Source organism: Pipistrellus hanaki (assembly GCF_964339955.1).
Source record: "Pipistrellus hanaki genome assembly, chromosome: 7".
In the NCBI taxonomy this organism is placed as follows: Eukaryota; Metazoa; Chordata; class Mammalia; order Chiroptera; family Vespertilionidae; genus Pipistrellus; species Pipistrellus hanaki.
In genome coordinates, this window is record NC_140509.1 from 15,581,542 (window position 1) to 15,602,202 (window position 20,661).

The window sequence follows — 20,661 nt, forward strand, 5'->3', positions numbered from 1 at the left end:
ATGGGCTCTCCTGTTGCTTCTTCTACGCCAGTGGTTCCCGATCTTTTTCTGGCCATGCCCCACCTAAGCAGCTCTAATGTCCTGATGCCTCCCCTGTGACATATGGTTCTTATTATTCAAAAAAGCGAGCTCCTATTCACCTGGAGGAAGCCTAAAAGCCATTAACTTGGTCTAAACAAGCTTCCAAAGAACATGGCATCCATGAAAGAGAAAAATAAAAGCGTGAAAGGACAATTGAAGTACTGAGGAAGAAATCACTAATAAATTGTTAATAATAATAATAATAATAATAATATGAAGTGATATGAAAAGGTAGCAAATAGTTTCAAAACATATAATAGAGAACTGAAATGTATAAATGTCACAAAATATATTTATATACTGCATATGAGGCCCTTAGAACCACAAGAAATGCAAAAAATATTCACTGTTAACAACTTCTCGAATTGCCCCCCTTAAAAATCAAACTGCCCCCCTGTGAGGCATGTGCCCCATGTTGGGAACCACTGGCCTACGCTAAGCCTTTCCTTGTTTTACCGCCCCGGCTTTAATAAATGTTCATAGTCACCTGGACTAGCATTGTGAAATTTTCCCCGCATGAAATCAAGAACTTACTGGCTGGCCTTGGCAGACCCGCCAAGGGCCAGATCCCCTTTCCAGTAACAACTGGAAATCATGGTGTAGAAGCTGGAATAAGAGTGAATGCCAAGCTGAAACCAGTTTGGCTCAGTGGATAGTGTCAGCCTGCAGACTCAAGGGTCCGGGTTCGATTCTGGTCAAGGGCATGTACCTTGGTTGTGGGCACATCCCCAGTGGGAGACGGCTGATCAATGTTTCTCTCTCGTTGATGTTTCTGACTCTCTATCCCTCTCCCTTCCTCTCTGTAAAAAAAATCAATAAAATGTATTTAAAAAAAAAAAAAAAAAAAAAAAAAGAGTGAATGCCAAGATGCACCAGACCACAGGGGTTGCAGAGCCCAATGAACACTATGTACTGCCCAGGTGAGTGGGGGCCAGAGCCTGCAGAGTGAATTCACCCAGCCTCAAGGGGCTCACAGGATTAACTTGACTGAAAACTGCCAAACACCCATCACCCACCCTAGACCTGTCCAAGCATCGAATGATGAAAGGATTTTGTTTCAACCGCAACCTTACTTAAGACTACATTTAAACTTTAGCCCAGCCTAGCTGGCCAGGGTGTGTTTCTCCCTTAAGTGCCCCAAACCCAGGAGAAGGTAGCTGCTCTAGTCTTGTGTATTCAGTACAATAGTATGTCATCTGTGAATTCTGATCACTTCTAAGAGTTAATTTCAAAAGGCTACAAATCCTGAAGGCCACACATCCACCTACATTTAAGCCAAGGTGAGAGTGGCCAATCCTTGCCCTAAGCAAGAGAATTGTTCCTCTTCTGGAAGCCAGGGGGAAACCACAGTGCTGTGCAGAGCTGCCAAAGCTGGTAAGAACCAGCCGGCTCTGGAGGGCAGAGGGCAGGGCGTGCCCCGCCCAGCTGCTGGTGCATGTGTCTGCAAGCTGTCCGGGCCGCTGACATCAACAGTAAGGCTGCAGCCCTGAGCTGACTCACTGACTGAGACTGGCTTTCTCAACAAAGCAGGTTGCCTCCCTCAGTTCAAAGTCGGAGTCCACTCACATTCAGTCGTACTGCCGAGCCTCTAAGAGCTCAGCTCCATGGAAACATGAGGCTATCATGCTGTTGGAAATGATCTCGTGTGTCCTCAGCTTCACTGAATGAGACACATTAGGAAGCCTTTCCACACACACAAAAAGCCTCTGGACAATTCTAACCACAAAAAAAAGAAGTTGCACGAAGCCTGCCATAAGGCATTGTGGAGGATAGAAAGTTCACAGGAAACTCGTGACTTTGACCTAAGAAGGCTTGAGCTCATCTGTGACTCAGATGTTTTGAACTTGCCAACTTTGATTAGATTAGCATTATTTCATAAAATGGCCCATTGGATTCATGTCATCATAATGACACTCGATGTAGCACACAATTCCAAAGGCTCAAAAGGGGTTACCAAGAAATAGACTTCTCCCTCACTAGCCACTGACTTCAACCTCTGGCTTTGAGGGTCTCAGCTACTCAGTCCCACTCCCGGATGGTAACCACTGTTACCAATTCCCTGTGTACTTCCAGAAATACTCTACGCTCACACCAATACAGAGGTATGTATATTCCTCACCCTACCCCAGCTCTTCCTTTCCCTTTTTTACAACTTTTTTACATTCCTTTTTACAACATGTGACACAGTGTACACATTGTTCTACCCTTTGCCTTTCCCCATTTGAAAGCAGTTTTGGGGGTTAGCACATAAAGATCTGAGTCAGTCTTTTTGACAAGTTCATATTGTCTCACTGCATGGATGTCCCAGGACTTACATAACCAGCGCTCTATCGGAGGGCATTTGTGTTGCCTCGCCTCTTGTTATGACAAATGATGCTGTAAGGAACACTTGTGGGACCTGGTGCTAGGAATGGAATGTCAGAGGTCAACTGACAGTTACTCTGGTAGCTAACGACAGATGGCCCTCCACGGGGACTGGGCCACTGCACACACCCATTATCAGTGGATGCTGCTCTCTCTCTGTTCCCTCACAACACAAGAACTTTCAAGGCCATACCTTTCCCTCTTTGCCAGTCTGAGTGGTTAAAATTCTCTCTCTGTAGGTTTCGATCCGAACTTTTCTTTTCAGGAATGAGGCTTAAAATCCATATACCTTTAAGAGCCTTTAGTATTTCCTTTTGTGTGAGCTACCTTGATCACAGACTGCCCATTTTCCTTTTGGGTTGTTGGTGTCTTAATTAATTTATAAAAGCTCTTCATTTTTTTTTTTTTAAGGAAATTAACCTCACATTGCAAATTACTTCTCCCTGTTATTTTGTCTTTAGATTTGCATATTTTTCAGCTCATACAGTTATTAAGTAGTTACATCTTTCTTGTATAGTTTCTGTGTTTCATATCACTCTCAGAATATGAGCTTTACCTACTATTGTAATTATAAAATAAAAAAATTCCATTTTTTCTCTAGTAGTTTTTGGGTGATAAGCCACTGTAATGAGTGGTCATTCCAGCTTCTCCCCTGACTCAGCCCAACTGTGGAGAAATCAAAATCCCCTCTATAACAATTGTTTCATGGGAAATTCACGAGTGATAGATGTTTCAAGGAAATGGTGAGGGAAAAGCAATTTAAATGTTGAAATTAATTGGTACATAATAAAACCTGCCACCATTCCTCATCAGCAAGTGTACCCACTATTAGCACCTGGGCTATAATTCACAAGCATGGGTGGAGAAGCTAGGCCAACAGTGGAAGCTACTGAGCTTTATCCAGATATGTTTTGGCTTAAAAAAAAAAAAAAAAAGAAAATATGATCTTCAGCCTTGGTAATTGATGACAGAAATACGCCTCTTTTCACAATATTGATTCTGATTTCTTCCCAATGAACCTTCTGAGAAAGCCAGGGAGTATGTAGAATAAGGGGCTGAAAATGTCATCAACTGATAGACTCAGCCTTTTCTGAATGCTGAGCACATACATGTCACCAGAAGAAAATAAAAGCCCACCTCAAATCCTCTATATAGCAGTTTCACAGAATATACCCTAAAGGTTGGTTCACAAACCTATCCCTCCTCTAAAAATGTCAGCATCTGGAGAGGTGATTACGTTTTTCTGTTTTGGGATGTGTGTGTGTGTGTGTGTGTGTGTGTGTGTGTTTCATTTAGTATCTTCAATGCTTGGTGCAGGGCTCCAAATAGAATAGGTGTTCCATGAATGTTTACTGAATAAATTGCTTGTGTTAAACCATTTCATCCTTAAAGACTATTGGGGGGGAGGGGAGGAAGAGAGGCATGAGTATATGTGTGTATTGGAAAGGGAGAGTACATCAATAGCAAGACCCAAAAATCTGTTTCCCCAGCTTTTCTTTTTGTAACCTAAATACCTCAAGCTCAACTACTATATATATTTCATTAATTCTATGATGCATATTTTTTTCACATTTTAACATCTCTGAAATAGGGATGTATCTTACAACTATAATTGGCATTATTTTTATGTATTTCTTAGCCTAGAAATAAAAATACTGCCACATAACAACAGTATTTGGTACATTTTACAATTGGCATGGCCTTCATCAAAATGCATAATACATTTTAATTCCATTATTTACCCATACCTCGCATGACCATGCAGCTTGCTAGATAAGCACAGATGTAAAACACCCAGATGGCATTTGGGACATAATAGATACTCAGCAAATAATGCCTCCCTGTCTCCTTAATGTGCATTATTGAAAGTAGAGTGGTATTATTTGCTCTTGAGTCTAAAAAAAAAGAATGGAATTTAAATTCTGACATAGGATACACTCTGCCCCTACTATATAATGTCAAGTGCACTAGCTATCTTTCTATATACACTCACTATCTCTAGTCCTCACCAGGTACTTAACAAGGCAACTATAAAAAAAAAACTGAGGCTTGGAGACACAATAGGATTTGCTCAAGGTCACACAGTGAGTAGCAAAAGCAAGATTCAAACCGAATCCCAGAAGAACACAACCAAACTCTTCCATTTGTCAGTCCCTTCCATTAGTTCTTGGAGATTCAAAATTCAAACCCAGCACTCGGACATGAAGTGGCATCTTATTCCTATACTTTTAATATTGCAGATCAGTGAGTGGCTTCTGAAAAGCTTGCAATGGAGAAAAACAAAACAAGATTCTGAGTAAATCAGATGTCTTTGCAGAATCAAAGGTTTGGGAAGCCCCTCCAGTGAAAAAGCAGGGAGGGGGCTCACGAGGCAGAAACCAGATGGCCAAGTTTTAGGGGAAAGACCAAAACACAGTCTGTTTGTTTTAATGACTTTCAAATCAACTCATGCATACCTGCCCTTGTTTTTTTATGTGGGCGGGGTATTCCTGCTTTCTGATACTATCTTATATTTCCTCGCGCACCCACACTTCTACTACTTCTACTTAACATTTGCTTATCCACTGAATTGTTATCATTTGCACACGTGTCTCCATCTCGGCCCTCGAGCTGTCAAAAGGCAGGGCTCAGTGTTCTTTACATTGTACCAGGCCCCTAGTCGGTGCTTGAACAAAGGTCGTGGACCAACTGAATGAAACCTTAAAAGATGATAAGAAGTAGTACAGCCTGAAATGTCATTCAAACTCCAAAGGCTTATTCGCAGACATCACGTCTCTAGGCACAACGACCACCTTACACACAAGCACCGTTCAGTGTATCTGGGCCTGTTATGTGTCAGCAGTCCTCTTACAAGGTCTCCTCATCACCCCACAAATTAAGTAACCTGACCTTAAATGGCCCCACAACAGAGGGCAGGGGCTAGATCCACACCAGCTGAGCCAAGATCTTAAGGCCTTAGGACAACAATCCCTATTTTGTAAGAGATGACCAACTGGCAAAGTGAAGACAAAGACAAATTGGAATAGCCAAGAAGCCAACAGTTACGTGTGCAGCTGGCATTGGCCTCAACTCGTCCTCACTACAGTGAATTTCTGAAAGTGGCTGGTCGCAGGCAGGTCTTAGGTAAGGACAGCTGCATCCTGCAGCTGGTAAGCAAAGCTCAGTAACTGTAGTTCCCTCTGGGGCAGAAGCCAAGACCAGGGCCAGCGCTCTTCTGACTGTAAATCTCTCAGTTGATTTTACAGAGCAAAGCTCCAACAAAGAGTCTACTGTAAGGAGAGAGAGAAAGAGAGGGAGGGAGGGAGGGAGGGAGGGAGGGAGGGAGGGAGGGAGGGAGAGAGAGAGAGAGAGAGAGAGAACATTCGCTGTCTCTGGGATGTACTCCATGTGGTTTCTGCAAAGAATAAGATACCCTTAGAAAGAACCAAATCATTCTACCACATACAAGTCAATAACAACAACATTCGGTTCCATTAGTTGTTAAATTAGTGGTTTTTACCTGCCTAACCTTACAGAAGGATGGAAGGAGGGTTAAGATCAATTCTTTACACTTGTGAATCTCTGGTCAAAGCAGACAACTAAAGTAACACTATTATTTTAAACTATTGTGGTAGTTTTTAACATTATCATTCTTAAACGTACACAAAACTCCTTCTTCTTCCCCTTTTCAAAGGGAAACAACAAAGGAACGCTGGAATTCAAATCCCACTAAGCGTCACTTTAATACCTCACTTTTCTACATCCCACAATTCTGCAAGCTATTACCTCATTTAATTCTGGTAACACTTGAAGTCCCATTTTAAACAGAAAAATCCGAATCAATAAAAATGCAAACAAATTCACCCTCTTCAAGGTTGTGTGTGTGTGTTGGGGGGGGGGGGGGGTTTTGCACTGATTAAGCCTACCTATATATACAATACAACGTTTCAAAAAGACGAAAGCATAAAAGGGAACCCAGACATTCAGTTGCTCAATGTTGCTTCCCCTTTCTGACAGCTACTGAAAGAACAGACTGTTATCTTCACACATACCATCACCTTTGTTTCTGCACTACAGAAAACATCCCTGCCAGCCTAGGAACATTGGCCCGGGCAGAAGGAAGTGTTTACCATGCCCTTGGGTCCTGAGCCCCGATGGCAGCCCCTGTGCTCCACCGTGCACTTGAAGCAGCCTTAGAGCTGGGAGTACCTCCCCACGGACACTAAGTAACCCCCGTGGCAGGATTTAAAGGGTCTATTAGTACGCGAATGAATTGGAGCTGTTAGAAACATTCCTCCATCTCTCTTACCTCCAGGGCCCGGGAATAACTGCAACTATTAATAGGATAGCCAGTAAGTGCTGACTGTGGGTCCCACCTAATTCTCCCAACAGCCCACAGTTCCCATTTTCTCTCAGGGAAACACGGAGGCAGAGAGGCCAAAGGATTTACCATAAAGTGAGAAGCTGCCAGGCAGGAATTTCACCCGCCCGGCACACACCTCCACACTGATGTTGCGATCTGGAGCCTTAATAGCTGGTTAGTTGTACATCCAGTACTCACCCCTCCCACTCTTGTGGATTTACTCCCTTAAATTATATAGGTATGCCTAAATTTCTCCCACCAACTACAAACTACCTTCATGGCACTGACTGTCTTGCTTATTCGTCTCTGCATTGCCCAGAGTGCCAGGAATGATATTGCACGCATCGTGTCTTATGTAATATAGATTTTGAAATAAAATCACATCATCTCCTCTGCTGTTCAGCAGGGGAAACATAAACCCAGGCGTGCAAGTACTGAAGGAAAATAACTGTCAAGCTTCAATTCTATTTTGCAACGCTCCTTCAAAGTCAACAGGCAAGTCATGCAACTCATCACTGGGGACCTGCAGGAAGTATCCTGAAGGCCCAAGAAGAACCATCACAGGTAGAAGGTGAAGCTATAGGGAGAAATGAAGAACCGCAGAAAAATATGTGTTTTAGGGTTAAGAAATGTGCAGTGTTAATATTCATGACAAAAAAAAATTAATGCAAGAAGACTAAACAGGACTAAAATCTTCTGAGGCTGTTGTACTGTTTGGAAACAGTAAGAAGTGCACATTTATAGGATGTTTCTCATAATTGAAGTCTGCATGTTGTAATCTCCATGGTATCCACAGAGTCAAGTGGAAAATGTCTAACTGACAAGCTACCAGAAGAGAAAATGTGAAATAGCATGTGGAATAACAAAAAATACTTGATTAACCAAAAAGAAGACAAGAAAGAAGAGGCAGGGAGGTTGGGGGATGGGGGGAAGGCAGATAGGACAAATACAAAACAAATAATAAGAGAGCAGATTTAAACCCAAATATGAGTAATTACATAAAAAATATAACCACACTGAAATCCCCTAATTAAATGGCAGACACTGTCAGACCAGATTTTTAAAAACCTTACATGTATGCTACTTACAAAAGACTTTCTTTAAATAAAGCTACAGGGGGAAAAAATAAAAGTAAACGGATAGGGAAAAAAAAAGATAATATACAATTTGGAATGTTGTGTTAGGCTTTTGTTTCATTTTGTTTTTTAAATAGCTCTGGTCAGCAATCAATGATTCTCTCTCATCGTTGATGTTTCTATCTTTCTTTCCCTCTCCTTTCCTCTTTGAATCAATAATATATATATATATATATATATATATATATATATATATATATATTTAAAAACATAAATTTTTTTTTTAAAGTTTAAAAAAAATAAATAGCTTTGGCCAAGTTCCAATAACTTCCCATGATTGTCCCACTGCTGTGCTGTTGCTTCTAAATGCTTATGTCCTGGAAAAGGAAGAGTCCATATAATTCTGAAAGGCTGGGTTCACTTTAGATGTTTAAAGAGAGAGAACATAAAAATGCATCTCATACCCAAGATAAAGAGTGACGTGGATGAATGGTTAAGTGTGGTGCAATATTATTCAGTGCTAAAAACAAATGAGCTATCATGTCATAAAAAGACGTGGAGGAAACTTAGATGCATATTATGAAGTGCAAGAAGCCAATCTGGAAAGACTACAGACTGTATGACTCCAACTATATAACATTCTGAAAAAGACAAAACTATGGAGACAGTAAAAAGATTAGTGGTTGATGGGGTGCAGTAGGGGGAAAGACATAAATAGGCAGAGCATAGAGGAGGGCAGAAAAAATATTCTGTATGATATTATAATGATGACTATGTGTCATTATACACTTGTCCAAACCCACAGAATGCACAATACCCAGAGCGAACCCTAAGGTAACCTATGGGTTTGAATGATTATAATTGTCAATGTAGGTTCATCCTTGGTGAGAAAAAAGCAAGCCAGACTGGTAACATTAATAATGGAGGAGTCGCTGAAACTGGTTTGGCTCAGTGGATAGAGCATTGGCCTGCGGACTGAAAGGTCCCAGGTTTGATTCCAGTCAAGGGCATGTACATTGGTTGTGGGCACATTCCCTAGTAGGGGGTGTGCAGGAGGCAGCTGGTTGATGTTCCTCTCTCATCGATGTTTCTAGCTCTCCTTCCCTCTCCCTTCCTCTCTGTAAAAAATCAATAAAATATATATATTTTTAAATAATAATGGAGGAGTCTATGAATGTGTGGGAAATCTCTGTACCCCTTCTTAATTTTCATTAAAACCTAAAACTACTTCAAAAAAGAAAAAGAAAAAAAAAAAAAGGTCTTAAAGAGAGAGAGAACTCAAAGAACAGTGTACCAAAAAGTGAATTTTACTATATAATTTTTGAGTATAAAAAAATTTTTTAATGAAAAAGTCAGGCTCTGAATATGTTTAATTTAAAAATGGCTAATAGGCTACCATGACTAACAATGAACCAGCTGTTCCGGACAGAGGTCACTGAAAAGCACACTGGGGCTGATCCTTTGAGTGGAACATAGGTACCTCATGAATAGGAACGAGCATTAACCATTGTTAAGCGCACATACACATGCAGTAGTTTTTACACATTAAGAGTCCATTAGCTCCTGGGGCAAAGTCTCAAATCCCCAGCAGCCCCACAATGCACAAAGAATACAAATCCATCCTCAGATGGGAAAAATCAGTCTCAATTATGCCCCCACGGTTCTGATTCCTTGTTTGACGCTGACAGATCTCAGAGGTAAACTCCGAGCCTACAGTTACATACTGTGCAGCTTGTAAGATCTGGCAGCCAGAAATCCATGCTCGTTCGCTATTAAATTAGAGTCCAGAATGCTGCAGGACAATGATGGGCATTATTAAAACATGGAACAAGAAGCATAATGTTGCCTTCTTGGCCTCCATCATAACACACAGGCTATACTAGCACCAAAAAGAAAGCTGTAAGAGGCTTTGATGCCACCGTTTCATAGAAAATAACAAAAATTATATATGAGGGGGGCTGTTTTGTATTATAGAGGAAATAGAGCAAGGAAAGAACTAGAAGGTGCCACAGTTTGGTACTTGGGACTATTCTGCTTATTCACTGATGCAGTGGTTTTTCTTGAGTCACCTTCCTGGATATGCATTTTCTTGATTGGAGACTTTAGGCCCGCTGTTCCTAGCACCTATGACAGTGCTTAGAAATGAAGTAGGTGCTCAATAAACTTTTAATGGAACTCCATGGAAGCATCAGTGAAACATAAAAAAGTCACTAGTGATAGTCATTACCCTATCATCATCATTACCACCACCCTCAAAATAGTACCCCAAAGACGAGGTCCAAATTCTAAAGCGATTGTTGAGTGTGTACAGAGAAATGAAATGGACTTGCAGAAACCAAAAATGAAGCAAGTTTTAGTAAGCTTTTGGCAAATCTGACCCAACGTCACAAACCTCAGGCGGTCCTAATCGGGAAGAATTGACTGTCACCTAAATCACTGCTCTCCCTAAATTAAAATGAGGACGGTCCCGCTCTCTGTTTAGCACAGTAAAGCAAGCCCTACCTATCCTCTCTCTTGTGCCCTTTCAGCTGTCATTCTAACAAACACTTAAAATCACAAAAGTAATCTTGGTCATTATAGCAAATGATGTAAAAAGAAGAAAATCACTTCTAAGTCTACCATCTAGGTTTAGTAACAACATTAACATTTTTATACATTTTCCTTTTCCTTTTCTTTATACATCCCCATGCTTATATTTGCTTTTTCTAATGAGAAATACAAAACCCAGTTCAGTAATCTCCTTTTCCTTTAACAATATATCGTGGTCATCTTTCTACCTTATTCAGTATTGCACTTAGCCTGTCCTAACATGGCATCCATCCCATTTTATCTTCCTTGTAGGCATCATCAAGGAGGCAATGTGACTTATTCTGAAGTATCTAAATCCTCCTTCAAGTCTGCTGCGTGCCCTGCCAGTGCTTTCCTTAAAGCCAACACTTCAAGGAAACATTATAATATCCACCTCTGGATTCCCGCCATTCCATGCACCGCTGTTTTCTTTCATTGGACATTTAACACCTCCCTTTGCTTTTCCCAAATGCAGCTACTTAAAGCCCAGTTTTGGTTGTGAGCCATGCATATTGAGATCATTCCTCAGAAAGTCAGGAGACACTGCTGTGTGCCTTTGAATGTTTAACAAGACATCTATTAGGAATTAGTTTTTTTTTCTGAAATTCCACATTTCAAAGAAGTTAAAAATATGCCAGGAGTTTCAAAGACCACCTTCAGAGACAATTAGCAGCTACAGGGTTCTAGCTAGTCACTTAGATAAAAGATCCACCTGATGACTATTGGTATGAAAAGATAAAAAGCATTTGGAGTTCTTAAATATGTAAAATGGAGCCCCTTGATATATAAAACTTAGTGCAGAAAAATAGTGCATTAGAGTTAATTCACTAGCTCTTTCAGGTAATAAGTCTGGACCACTAGAAAATACCACAGGCAGAATGGCCTTTTACATTTTAAGTAGGTTTTAGCAAATCTCAGTGGCAGCAATTTTTTTTACTTTGGTAATATGCTCCAAAACTTTAATCGAAGTCTGTGAGGAATATAAATCAATACCCACATTTGTACTTGATTCATGGCCTTTCAGGGAAGCACATTATGAATAGAAAAGGCTAAGTAAAATGATTTACATCATGGGTATTACTACTATTTGTAGAACACCTTCAATGCATCAGGCTTTTATGTACTTCATTCCTAGTCTTAATTAACCCTACAAAGTTGGCTTACTAATGAGATACCAGAAGCACAGAAAGTTGAAGTCCTAACCCTTGGTCACGCAGCTATAATACTACGTATCACAGCCAGGATTCAAATGTAGGGCATTGGGCTCCAAAGGGCTCAGAGACTATAAGTAAATCACACTCCTGGCTCCCCTCCATTTCCATCCGATGTGGGGACTTGAACAAGCCCAAGGAGGAGGATGAATCAATCGTGTTACTGACTGCTGCCAGCACCACCGGCATGCTCAGGGGGTAAGCTGAGCCACATCACAGAAGTGTCTTCTGGAGGAGAAAGAGTCTAGGAAAAATCTTCCTCATAGTTTTCAAGGAGTAGATCAGGCTTCAGTCTGACGTTAGAACCTACCCCAAAGACAATGAATCCTAACTGCACATTCAAATCACTGGGAGAGCTTTGAAAAAGACCAATTCCCAGTCCCCCGTAGAGATTCTGACTTGACTGGTCTACAGTGGGACCGAAGTACCAGAATTTTTAAAAAGATGTCCAGATGAGTCTCGTGAACAACCACTGAGAACAAATCCCTATCCAGGCCAGACTGGCTCAGTAGTTGAGCATCGACCTATGAACCAGAAGATCATGGTTCAAGCACATGCTCAGGTTCCATCCCCCGTGTGGGGCATGCAGGAGGCAGGCGAACAATGATTCTCTGTCATCATTGCTACTTCTCTCCCTCCCTTCCTCTTTGAAATCAATAAAAATATATTTTTAAAAAGAGAGAGAGCAAAAATGCCCTAGAGGGTGTGTAGGTGTGTGTGTATGGGTGTGGGAGTGTGTACACATACCTAAACAGCTAATGTCAGGTATTTTTCCTTATTACATATTCCTAGCAAAATCGGAAGCACTGGAACTAAAAGGTTAGTGGGGAAGACAGAAGACCCCGAATATGTTACCTGGGTTGTATCCTCCATGAGGCCACGGATCTTCTCCACCACGTCGTTGCGCCGGTACTGGCGCAGGGCGCTGATGAGCTGCGCGAGGCTGGCCTCGGAGCCGCGGATGGTCCAGTGCTGCAGGGCCGCGTAGGCCCGCTCGTGGTCCGCGGTGTACCCGTTGGAGAAAGCCGCCACCTCCCTCTCGCTGGCATTGCACAGGAACTGATAGATGTCCTTCCACTGGCTTCCCACTTGGGCTGCCACCAGCTTCAGGATGTCGATACCTATTCCAGAGATAAAATAAAAAATAACAACGATTATAATAAAAGCATGTGAGGGAAGGGTTTTATATAAGGCTGCTCTGTTTTAATGAACTAAAAGAAGCATGCTTGTCCAGCCGGTGTGACTCTGGGGCTGAGGGTGGACCTCAGAACCTGCAGGTGACAGTTTGATTCCCAATCTGAGCGCATGCCGGGGTTACTGGCTCCATTCCAGTTAGGGCCATGCAGGGACCAGCTAGTCAATGTGAATGTTTCTCTCTCGTCATTTATGTTTCTGTCTCTCTCTCTCCCTTCTTCTCAGAAATCAATAAAAATATATAGGCTTTTAAAAAATAATAATAAAAGAAGCATGCTTATTGCTATATGCCAAAGGAATGCATTGCCAACTATAAGCACTTGACATCTGCAGCCCATCCTGGGGGCTAGGTAGGTATCCTCCTGCAAATTTCAATTCCTAAATGTGGAACCAGAAGAAGGAGCAATCCTGAAAGTACAATAAATCGCCCCTAGAAGATGTTTTGAAAGCCAAACCCAAACAAAGTCATCAGAGTGGTTCCTTTGTTACTGCTAAAAACAGCCAGAACCAGCCCTAGCTGGTTTGGCTCAGTGGATTGAGCATTGACCTGTTCGATTTCAGTCAGGGGCACATGCCTGGGTTGTGGGCTCAATTCCCAGTGGGGGGCTTGCAGGAGAAGCCGATTCATGATTCTCTCTCATCATGGATGTTTCTTTCTCTCCCTCTTCCTTCCTCTCTGAAATTAAAAAAAAAAAAAAATACCTATTTTTAAAAATAAATAAATAAATAACCAGAACCAAATAGATTAGCGGCTCCCAGACTAAAAAAGTGGCGACTTCAGGAAATCTAGAAAAAGGTAAGCCCTAGATGAAAACTGCAGCGGAGTTCCTCCAGCACTGTGGGGGCAAAGGGTGTTCAGATTCTGGCAAGGATGTCCATTATGTCAGCTGACCATGCACCCAGCTGTTCCAGCCCACGGAGTGCGTTCCTTAAGAACTTCTGACTTCCTGTGCTCTAATTGATGCTCAAGAAGCAATGTTCTGATCTATTATTCAGTCTCCTAAGTTGACTTGCAGCTATAATGAATACAACAGCCAAAATGACTATAATAACAATAGCAATTATCTTCCAGGCAGTATAGTAAGACATTAGCTCACTGAACATCTTTATAAAGTATTTACATTCCAATTCTACAGGTAAGAAAAAACAACAATAAAAAAACACTTAGAAATATTATGCAATGTGCCCAATATTACAATATTAGGTTGGTTACTGAGCCCGATTTACTGGATAATGTTATAAATTGTCATTCTGATTTATTGGTCACTTAGAAACTCAGTCAGTGTGGGTCTGCAGGGCCCACGTTTGATGAAATACAGGATGAAATGCCAAAATCAAACCCAGAATCTACAAACTCAGGCTAGGCCGCTGGCACCGACTCTCTGTGAGATGCAGCTTTTCCTGAGCAACAGTATGCTCTGGTGTCTTCCTCTTTATGGAACCTTCTCTCTGCAACTGCATAACAGCTTTGCCCAAACGTATACACAGGGTGTGTATGCAACCTCACAGTGAGGGCTCTGGCAGTTTACCCAACAGGTGGGTGAGTTCTCTGAGTCAATACTATGTAGTCCAATGAGGCTATATTCACACACCCTGATAGCAGAGTTATTTTGGTTAGCAATGCCTTAAAAACAGGTACTGCTCAACTTTAGGACAGCATGGATGGACCTGAAAATATTATGCTAAGTGAAATAAGCCAATCTGAGAAAAACAAATATCACACGATCTCACTTATTTGTGGAATCTAATGAACAAAATGAGTTGACCAACAAAATAAGACCCAAAGCATGGAGGCATGGAACAGACGGACACACCTGTGTGTGGGGGGGTAAGGGGGGAGGGAGGCAGGGGGCGAGACGAGGTAAACCAAATCGCTTATTTACTTACAGTCATGGACACGAGCAATAGGGTAGTGAAGACCTGGGGGGGATGGGGGTGGGGCGGATAGGGCCTAAGAGGAAGAGGGAAAGTGGGGAGGGAAATGGGAGATATCTGTAATACTATCAACAATAAAAAAATATGTTTAAAAAAAACATTTGCTATTTAATAAGCAAAATGGGATCCCATTCCCAAGTGAAGCCTAGTGAAGAAAGGCAAAGAGGAGAATCCAGGCGCTTCCTGTTAGGTTAATTGGCTTTTTCAATTAATTAGAGGTTAACCAAGAAAAAGAAATGTTTTGCTTCCATCAGTTGTTGGGAGGAAATGTTTATAAACTGAGCTATCAATTTTTACCTAAGAAATAAGCAATACTAATTCCAGAAGTGTCTTTGAAAATGGAGGACTTTGTGATTCCCCAATATCAATCCTTCCTCTGCCATGCAATCCTACTGAGGCACACAGTTTAGAAGGCTGCATACACACCCTCAATCAAACTCCTGAAAGTAATTTTCGGGGGGGAAAAAAAAAGTTCTTAGCAGAGGCCGCTTTCTTGTCAACTGTAAAAGTAGAATGCCACAAATTGAGACATTACTGTACTTCTCACCCTGTTTTCTTTGGCAGTGTAAAATATACTTGAAGTTTTCACAGCATTGCTTAGCCAGATACAGAGCTTTCGATTTCAAGCAAACAGAATCCTCAAAAAACCCCACAGGTACCTGTGAGGAGTCAGGCAGCACTCTGCGGTTCCTGTGGCAGATTGTGCCAAACACCAAAAGGCTTATTAGTCCCTGAATCTTAAGGTCCACAGGGTCTGACATGAAAACATGACTGTTTTCTTGTATGTGGGCCCATTGCTTAAATCTTCATAATGCCAATGACAGTGTGGCTTTGGGCAAACCACTAACTGTCATGTCCACTTCCTCATTTGTACAACGGAGATAGTCACTGCGGTCCCTGGGGATGAGCTGATTAGCATTTTCTATAGAGTTCATTTATTTTTGGAATACCCCATCGTGATAAATGCTCCATCTACTACTAGGCACTATAACTTAAGACTAAATGCATTTCTGATGCAAATACATGACCTTTATAGAGTAATTACAGAGTTGAAAAGGTTTAAGTTTAATAACAGTTCCCTCTTCCAAAACCCAGTATTTGTACTTTTTTTTTTTTTTTTCAGCCACAAAATAAAAGAAAAAAGAAAAACACAAAGGATAGATACAATGGGATTTTCCTTCAACTAATTTGCCTGGAAGCTAAATGTAAGGCCTACAAATTAGGTTTCATCTTATTCTTTTACTATGAAAACATGGAGTCAACGCATGTGAACTGGCCTGGGTCAGCAAATCTACACCATTGTTCCCTCCCATTGTGGGAATTGATAAATCTAGCAATAGATAAGAAATACACTTGCTAGACCCAGAGAAAATCCTACATAATAAAGAGCTAATATGCAAATGGTTGTCACACCCTCACACCTTCATGCAATAATGGCTCAGATACTCAACACTGGAGAGAGAGAAATGGGGGCCAGCCAGGCACAAATGAGCTCATGAGAGAGAAATGGGGACCAGCCACGTTACAGCCTGGGAGAGGGACAAACCGCCCACCCCATGGTCTTGGGTACCATAGGCTGTGCCTGTGCCTGACAAGTCACATACCCCGTGGTCCCAGGCATCTGGGGCTGCAGCCCAGGCAAAGCCAACTGCCCATGGTTCCCTGCAACTACAGCCAGTCCGGGCAAAGCCAGCCTAGAGCCTGGGTGCCTGTGGCTGGCCAGAGGGAGGGAATCTTGGGTCTCGGGTGTGGGGTGAGGCAGAGGCAGTTAGGGGCGATCAGGCCAGCAGGGGAGAAGTTAGGGGCAATCAGGCCAGTAGGGGAGCAGTTAGGGGTGATAAGGCAGGCAGGCAGGTAGAGGGGTTATCAGTGATCAGGCAGGCAGGCAGGCAGGCAGGCGAGCGGTTAGGAGCCATTGGTCCTGGGTTGCGAGAGGCAGTTGGACATCTCCTGAGGGGTCCTGGTTTGGAGATGGTGCAGGCCAGGCTGAAGGGATCCTCTCCCCCCCACCCCCCCATTTACTAATTCCGTGTCCCCAGGACTCTAGTGTTCTATAAAACTATGGTAACCTAAAAGAAAAAGTCAGTAATGCAGAGACAGTAGCTCCCTCTGTAATAGCAGCCTTTTATCCTAGCACACAATCACTCAATCTTAGCAGGTGAAGGGAGACCAGCCTGAATTAGCCCATGAGTCTGATGCACCTTACCACCAAGGAGAAAAGAAAAACCCGTGGAATATCTCCGGAGTATTTATTGAGCAGCCACTGTGTGTTACTGTGTTTGCTGGACAGAGAGCCCTTTTCCTAAAGGCTCTTTTAAGACAGTAAGAGTTTATCACCATGAAACTGTAGTGACACCAATGAAACACAAAATGGGATGGGCTTTGAATGTGTTCTTTCTTTAGAAAAAAAAAAAAAGATTTAGGCAAAACTAAATACAACTATAGAGAAAAGCAATAGGATGATAAAACCAAACTGAGACAGATACCCCTGGAGGGAGGGAGGGGACTGTAACCAGGTAGGTGCATATAAGAAACTTAAAAGCTATTCACAAGGTTCTATTTCCCAAGCTGGGTGGGGAGAAAATGGGTCTCTTTATTGTTAGTATAGTTGATGTTTATTTATTATTCCCTTTAAAACTGTATATATTGGGTCGGCAACTAAGTAATTGCGGGTTTCACACATATATGGCTTCAGTTGAATTTTTAGGTTTGCAGACGTAGTACAAATGTAAAACACATTTTGTATTTGATAGTTGGCTATTCAGCTGTTAATCAGTAAAAAAAGTTTTTTGATCTGTTTTGTAGTTTTTGTTTGGCGTTCGTTGAAAAATGGAAAATCAAAAGGAACATTTTCGTCATATTTTGCTTTTTTATTTCCGCAAGGGAAAAACGCATCACAAGCTCATAAAAAGTTATGTGCTGTTTATGGTGACGAAGCCTTAAAAGAACGACAGTGTCAAAATTGGTTTGCCAAATTTCGTTCTGGTGATTTTTCACTCAAAGATGAAAGACGCTCTGGTCGTCCAGTTGAAGTTGATGACGCCCTAATCAAAGCAATAATCAATTCGGACTGTCACAGTACAACACGTGAGATTGCAGAGAAGCTTCATGTATCACATACATGCATTGAAAATCACTTAAAACAACTTGGCTATGTTCAAAAACTCGATACATGGGTTCCTCACGAACTGAAAGAATCACAGTTAACGCAACGCATTAGCAGCTGCGATTTGCTAAAGAAACGTAATGAAAATGATCCATTTTTAAAACGACTGATAACTGGCGATGAAAAATGGGTTGTTTACAACAATATCAAGCGGAAAAGATCGTGGAGCAGGCCAGGTGAACCAACTCAAACAACATCAAAAGCTGATATTCATCAAAAGAAGGTTTTGTTATCAGTTTGGTGGGATTACAAAGGAATTGTCTACTTTGAACTCTTACCACCCAACCGAACGATCAATTCTGATGTCTACATTGAACAACTAACGAAATTAAACAATGCAGTTGAAGAAAAGTGGCCCGAATTGACAAATCGAAAAGGTGTTGTATTCCATCATGACAATGCAAGGCCACACACATCTTTGGTCACTCGGCAAAAATTAATGGAGCTTGGTTGGGATGTTTTGCCACATCCACCATATAGTCCTGACCTTGCACCATCTGATTACTTTTTGTTTCGATCTTTACAAAACTCCTTGAATGGTAAAAATTTCAATAATGATGATGATGTCAAATCGTACCTGATTCAGTTTTTTGCTAATAAAAACCAGAAGTTTTTTGAACGTGGGATTATAATGCTGCCTGAAAGATGGCAAAAGGTCATTGATCAAAATGGGCAATACATTACAGAATAAAGTTATTTAGTTCCATGAAAAAATTGTCTTTGATTTTCTTTAAAAAATCCGCAATTACTTAGCTGCCGACCCAATATAACACACCTATATGACGTGTATTTATATATACTTGATACATACACATAGTATTATGTGGGATATACATATTTTAAGTGTTTCATTTTATTGATGTGGAAAGTGTTTAGTTCAAGGTCACTCAGCTAGTTAGTGGTACCTCTATTGTGGTGAATAAGGAATGCAGTGTTGTAGAGGAGCATTGTTATTCACTTGGATTATGTTCTAGGGCATGGCCATCTAGTCAACCTATGTACGCATTCAGGACTGGCCATGGTACACGTGCTTCTTCCTGGCCTGTTATTACTGATCAAGCAGGTGCTGGGAACATTTTCTCTGGGGCAAGTGTCTTTCTTGTCAACAAAGCTATGGTAACCTAAAAGAAGAAGTCAGTAAACTTTTTCTGTAAAGGGCAACCGTAAATATTTTAGACTTTGAGAACTGTATGATCTCTGTCCCAATTCAACTCAGTTGCTAATGTGAAAACAGCCCTAGACAATACAAATGAGTGTGGCTGTGTTCTAATTAAAACTTTATTTACAAAAACTTGTAGTGGGATGGATATGTCAGGTGCTATAGCTCACCAACCCCTGAAAACTCTAGCAAAGTTAAAGAGACCTAGACACTATCAAATGGCATAACGACTTAGAAAATATTTTGTTAGGAGAAATCATGCGCGCGACACACACACACACACACACACACACACACACACACACACACACAATGAAAGTTTCCATCCCAATTACTAACCTTAATGTGAAATGATAATAAATGAAACAGAGACCAACTTTCTGCTTGATCATCTGTCCCGTTAAGAGTCCTAAGAGTTTTCATCTAGACAGGAGACAGTCACTGTGATGAATTGATCTGATTTGTTTAGCTAAATGTGATGCCAAAGACTCTATTATCTTAGGTTGAAAAGCAGTAAAATCTTACATCCACCGAAGTGCTATGAGACAGAGGAATGGAACAGCTTAACTTTGCTTTTCCTATGATGTGGGGTCCTGGAACACTGGGAATTGCTGAAGTTCCTAAACAAGCTATGGAAGGAGTCAAGGCCTCTAAGTCAGTCTGTACTTTGCCAGGAGGGATAGGCTTGCTCAGGTGGCCCCAGCCACGGGTAACTGCCTTGTGAATTGTAAGACGCAAGTAGAGAAAAGATCATGAACTTTGCCATCACAAGATATGGTTTCAAACTCCACGACCTTGGGCAAATGACAACCTCTAAGATTTCAGTGTCCACAACAGTAAAAGGAAAATAACACCTCTTATCTCACAGGGTGGGTGAGGATATTTATGGAACCCAGTAGAAAAACCATCAAGCACAGCACCTCGCTGCACACTGGTTCTCCTTTCCCCGTGCCCTCCATTTCAGCATGGGCAAGTCTCACTGGGCAATGTTCCTAAAAGGAAGGAGGACTTCTACACAGACAAAGGTTTTCGTACCAGGATCATAGGTGTTGAGCAATGAAGCCAAGCACCAGAATTCTGGCTTCCTGGGCTTTTCGAAATCTCACTAGCCTGCGTGAAAAGGGGCACTACTGCAAGGGAGGAGCACCTTCCACAGAAAGGCACAGGTGAAAGGAAAAATGCTGCCACTGCCCCTGCCCATGTAGGGCATCGCAACAGTACACGCTGCTGACTCTGCCCAGACCCACCATGAGAAAGGCATGAGGTGACCAACTGGGTAATTCCGGAAGAGATGGCATTTTCCAGTGCCTTACAAAACCTGGAATTAGATATATCTCGGTGACAGCCCTAATTTGAGGCTCTTACCTTTTTTAAGCTCAACGTAAGCTACATTATGCAAAAAAAAGGTTCCTCCTCTTTTTTACAGACACCTGAATTGACCTTTATAATCAGAGAAGGCATTAAAGCTCTTTCCTGGAGACAAATACCTGCAATGAGTGCCATTATTAGGAGCCCATATGAAAGCCTTCCCTGGACAAGGTATGAAGGACAGTGCTGACAGATCC

The 20,661-nt window shown here is 41.7% G+C and overlaps 1 protein-coding gene across 1 annotated transcript in view; it reads right to left on the bottom strand.

The window, feature by feature from the left end:
* The window catches only part of TNFRSF21 (TNF receptor superfamily member 21), a 75,799-nt gene that overhangs the window by 11,754 nt on the left and 43,384 nt on the right, over positions 1-20,661 (bottom strand). Inside the window, exon 4 of the mRNA XM_084889828.1 lies at positions 12,498-12,763. Coding sequence (XP_084745954.1) covers positions 12,498-12,763 — 266 coding nt within the window. The remainder of the gene's footprint in view (positions 1-12,497; positions 12,764-20,661) is intronic.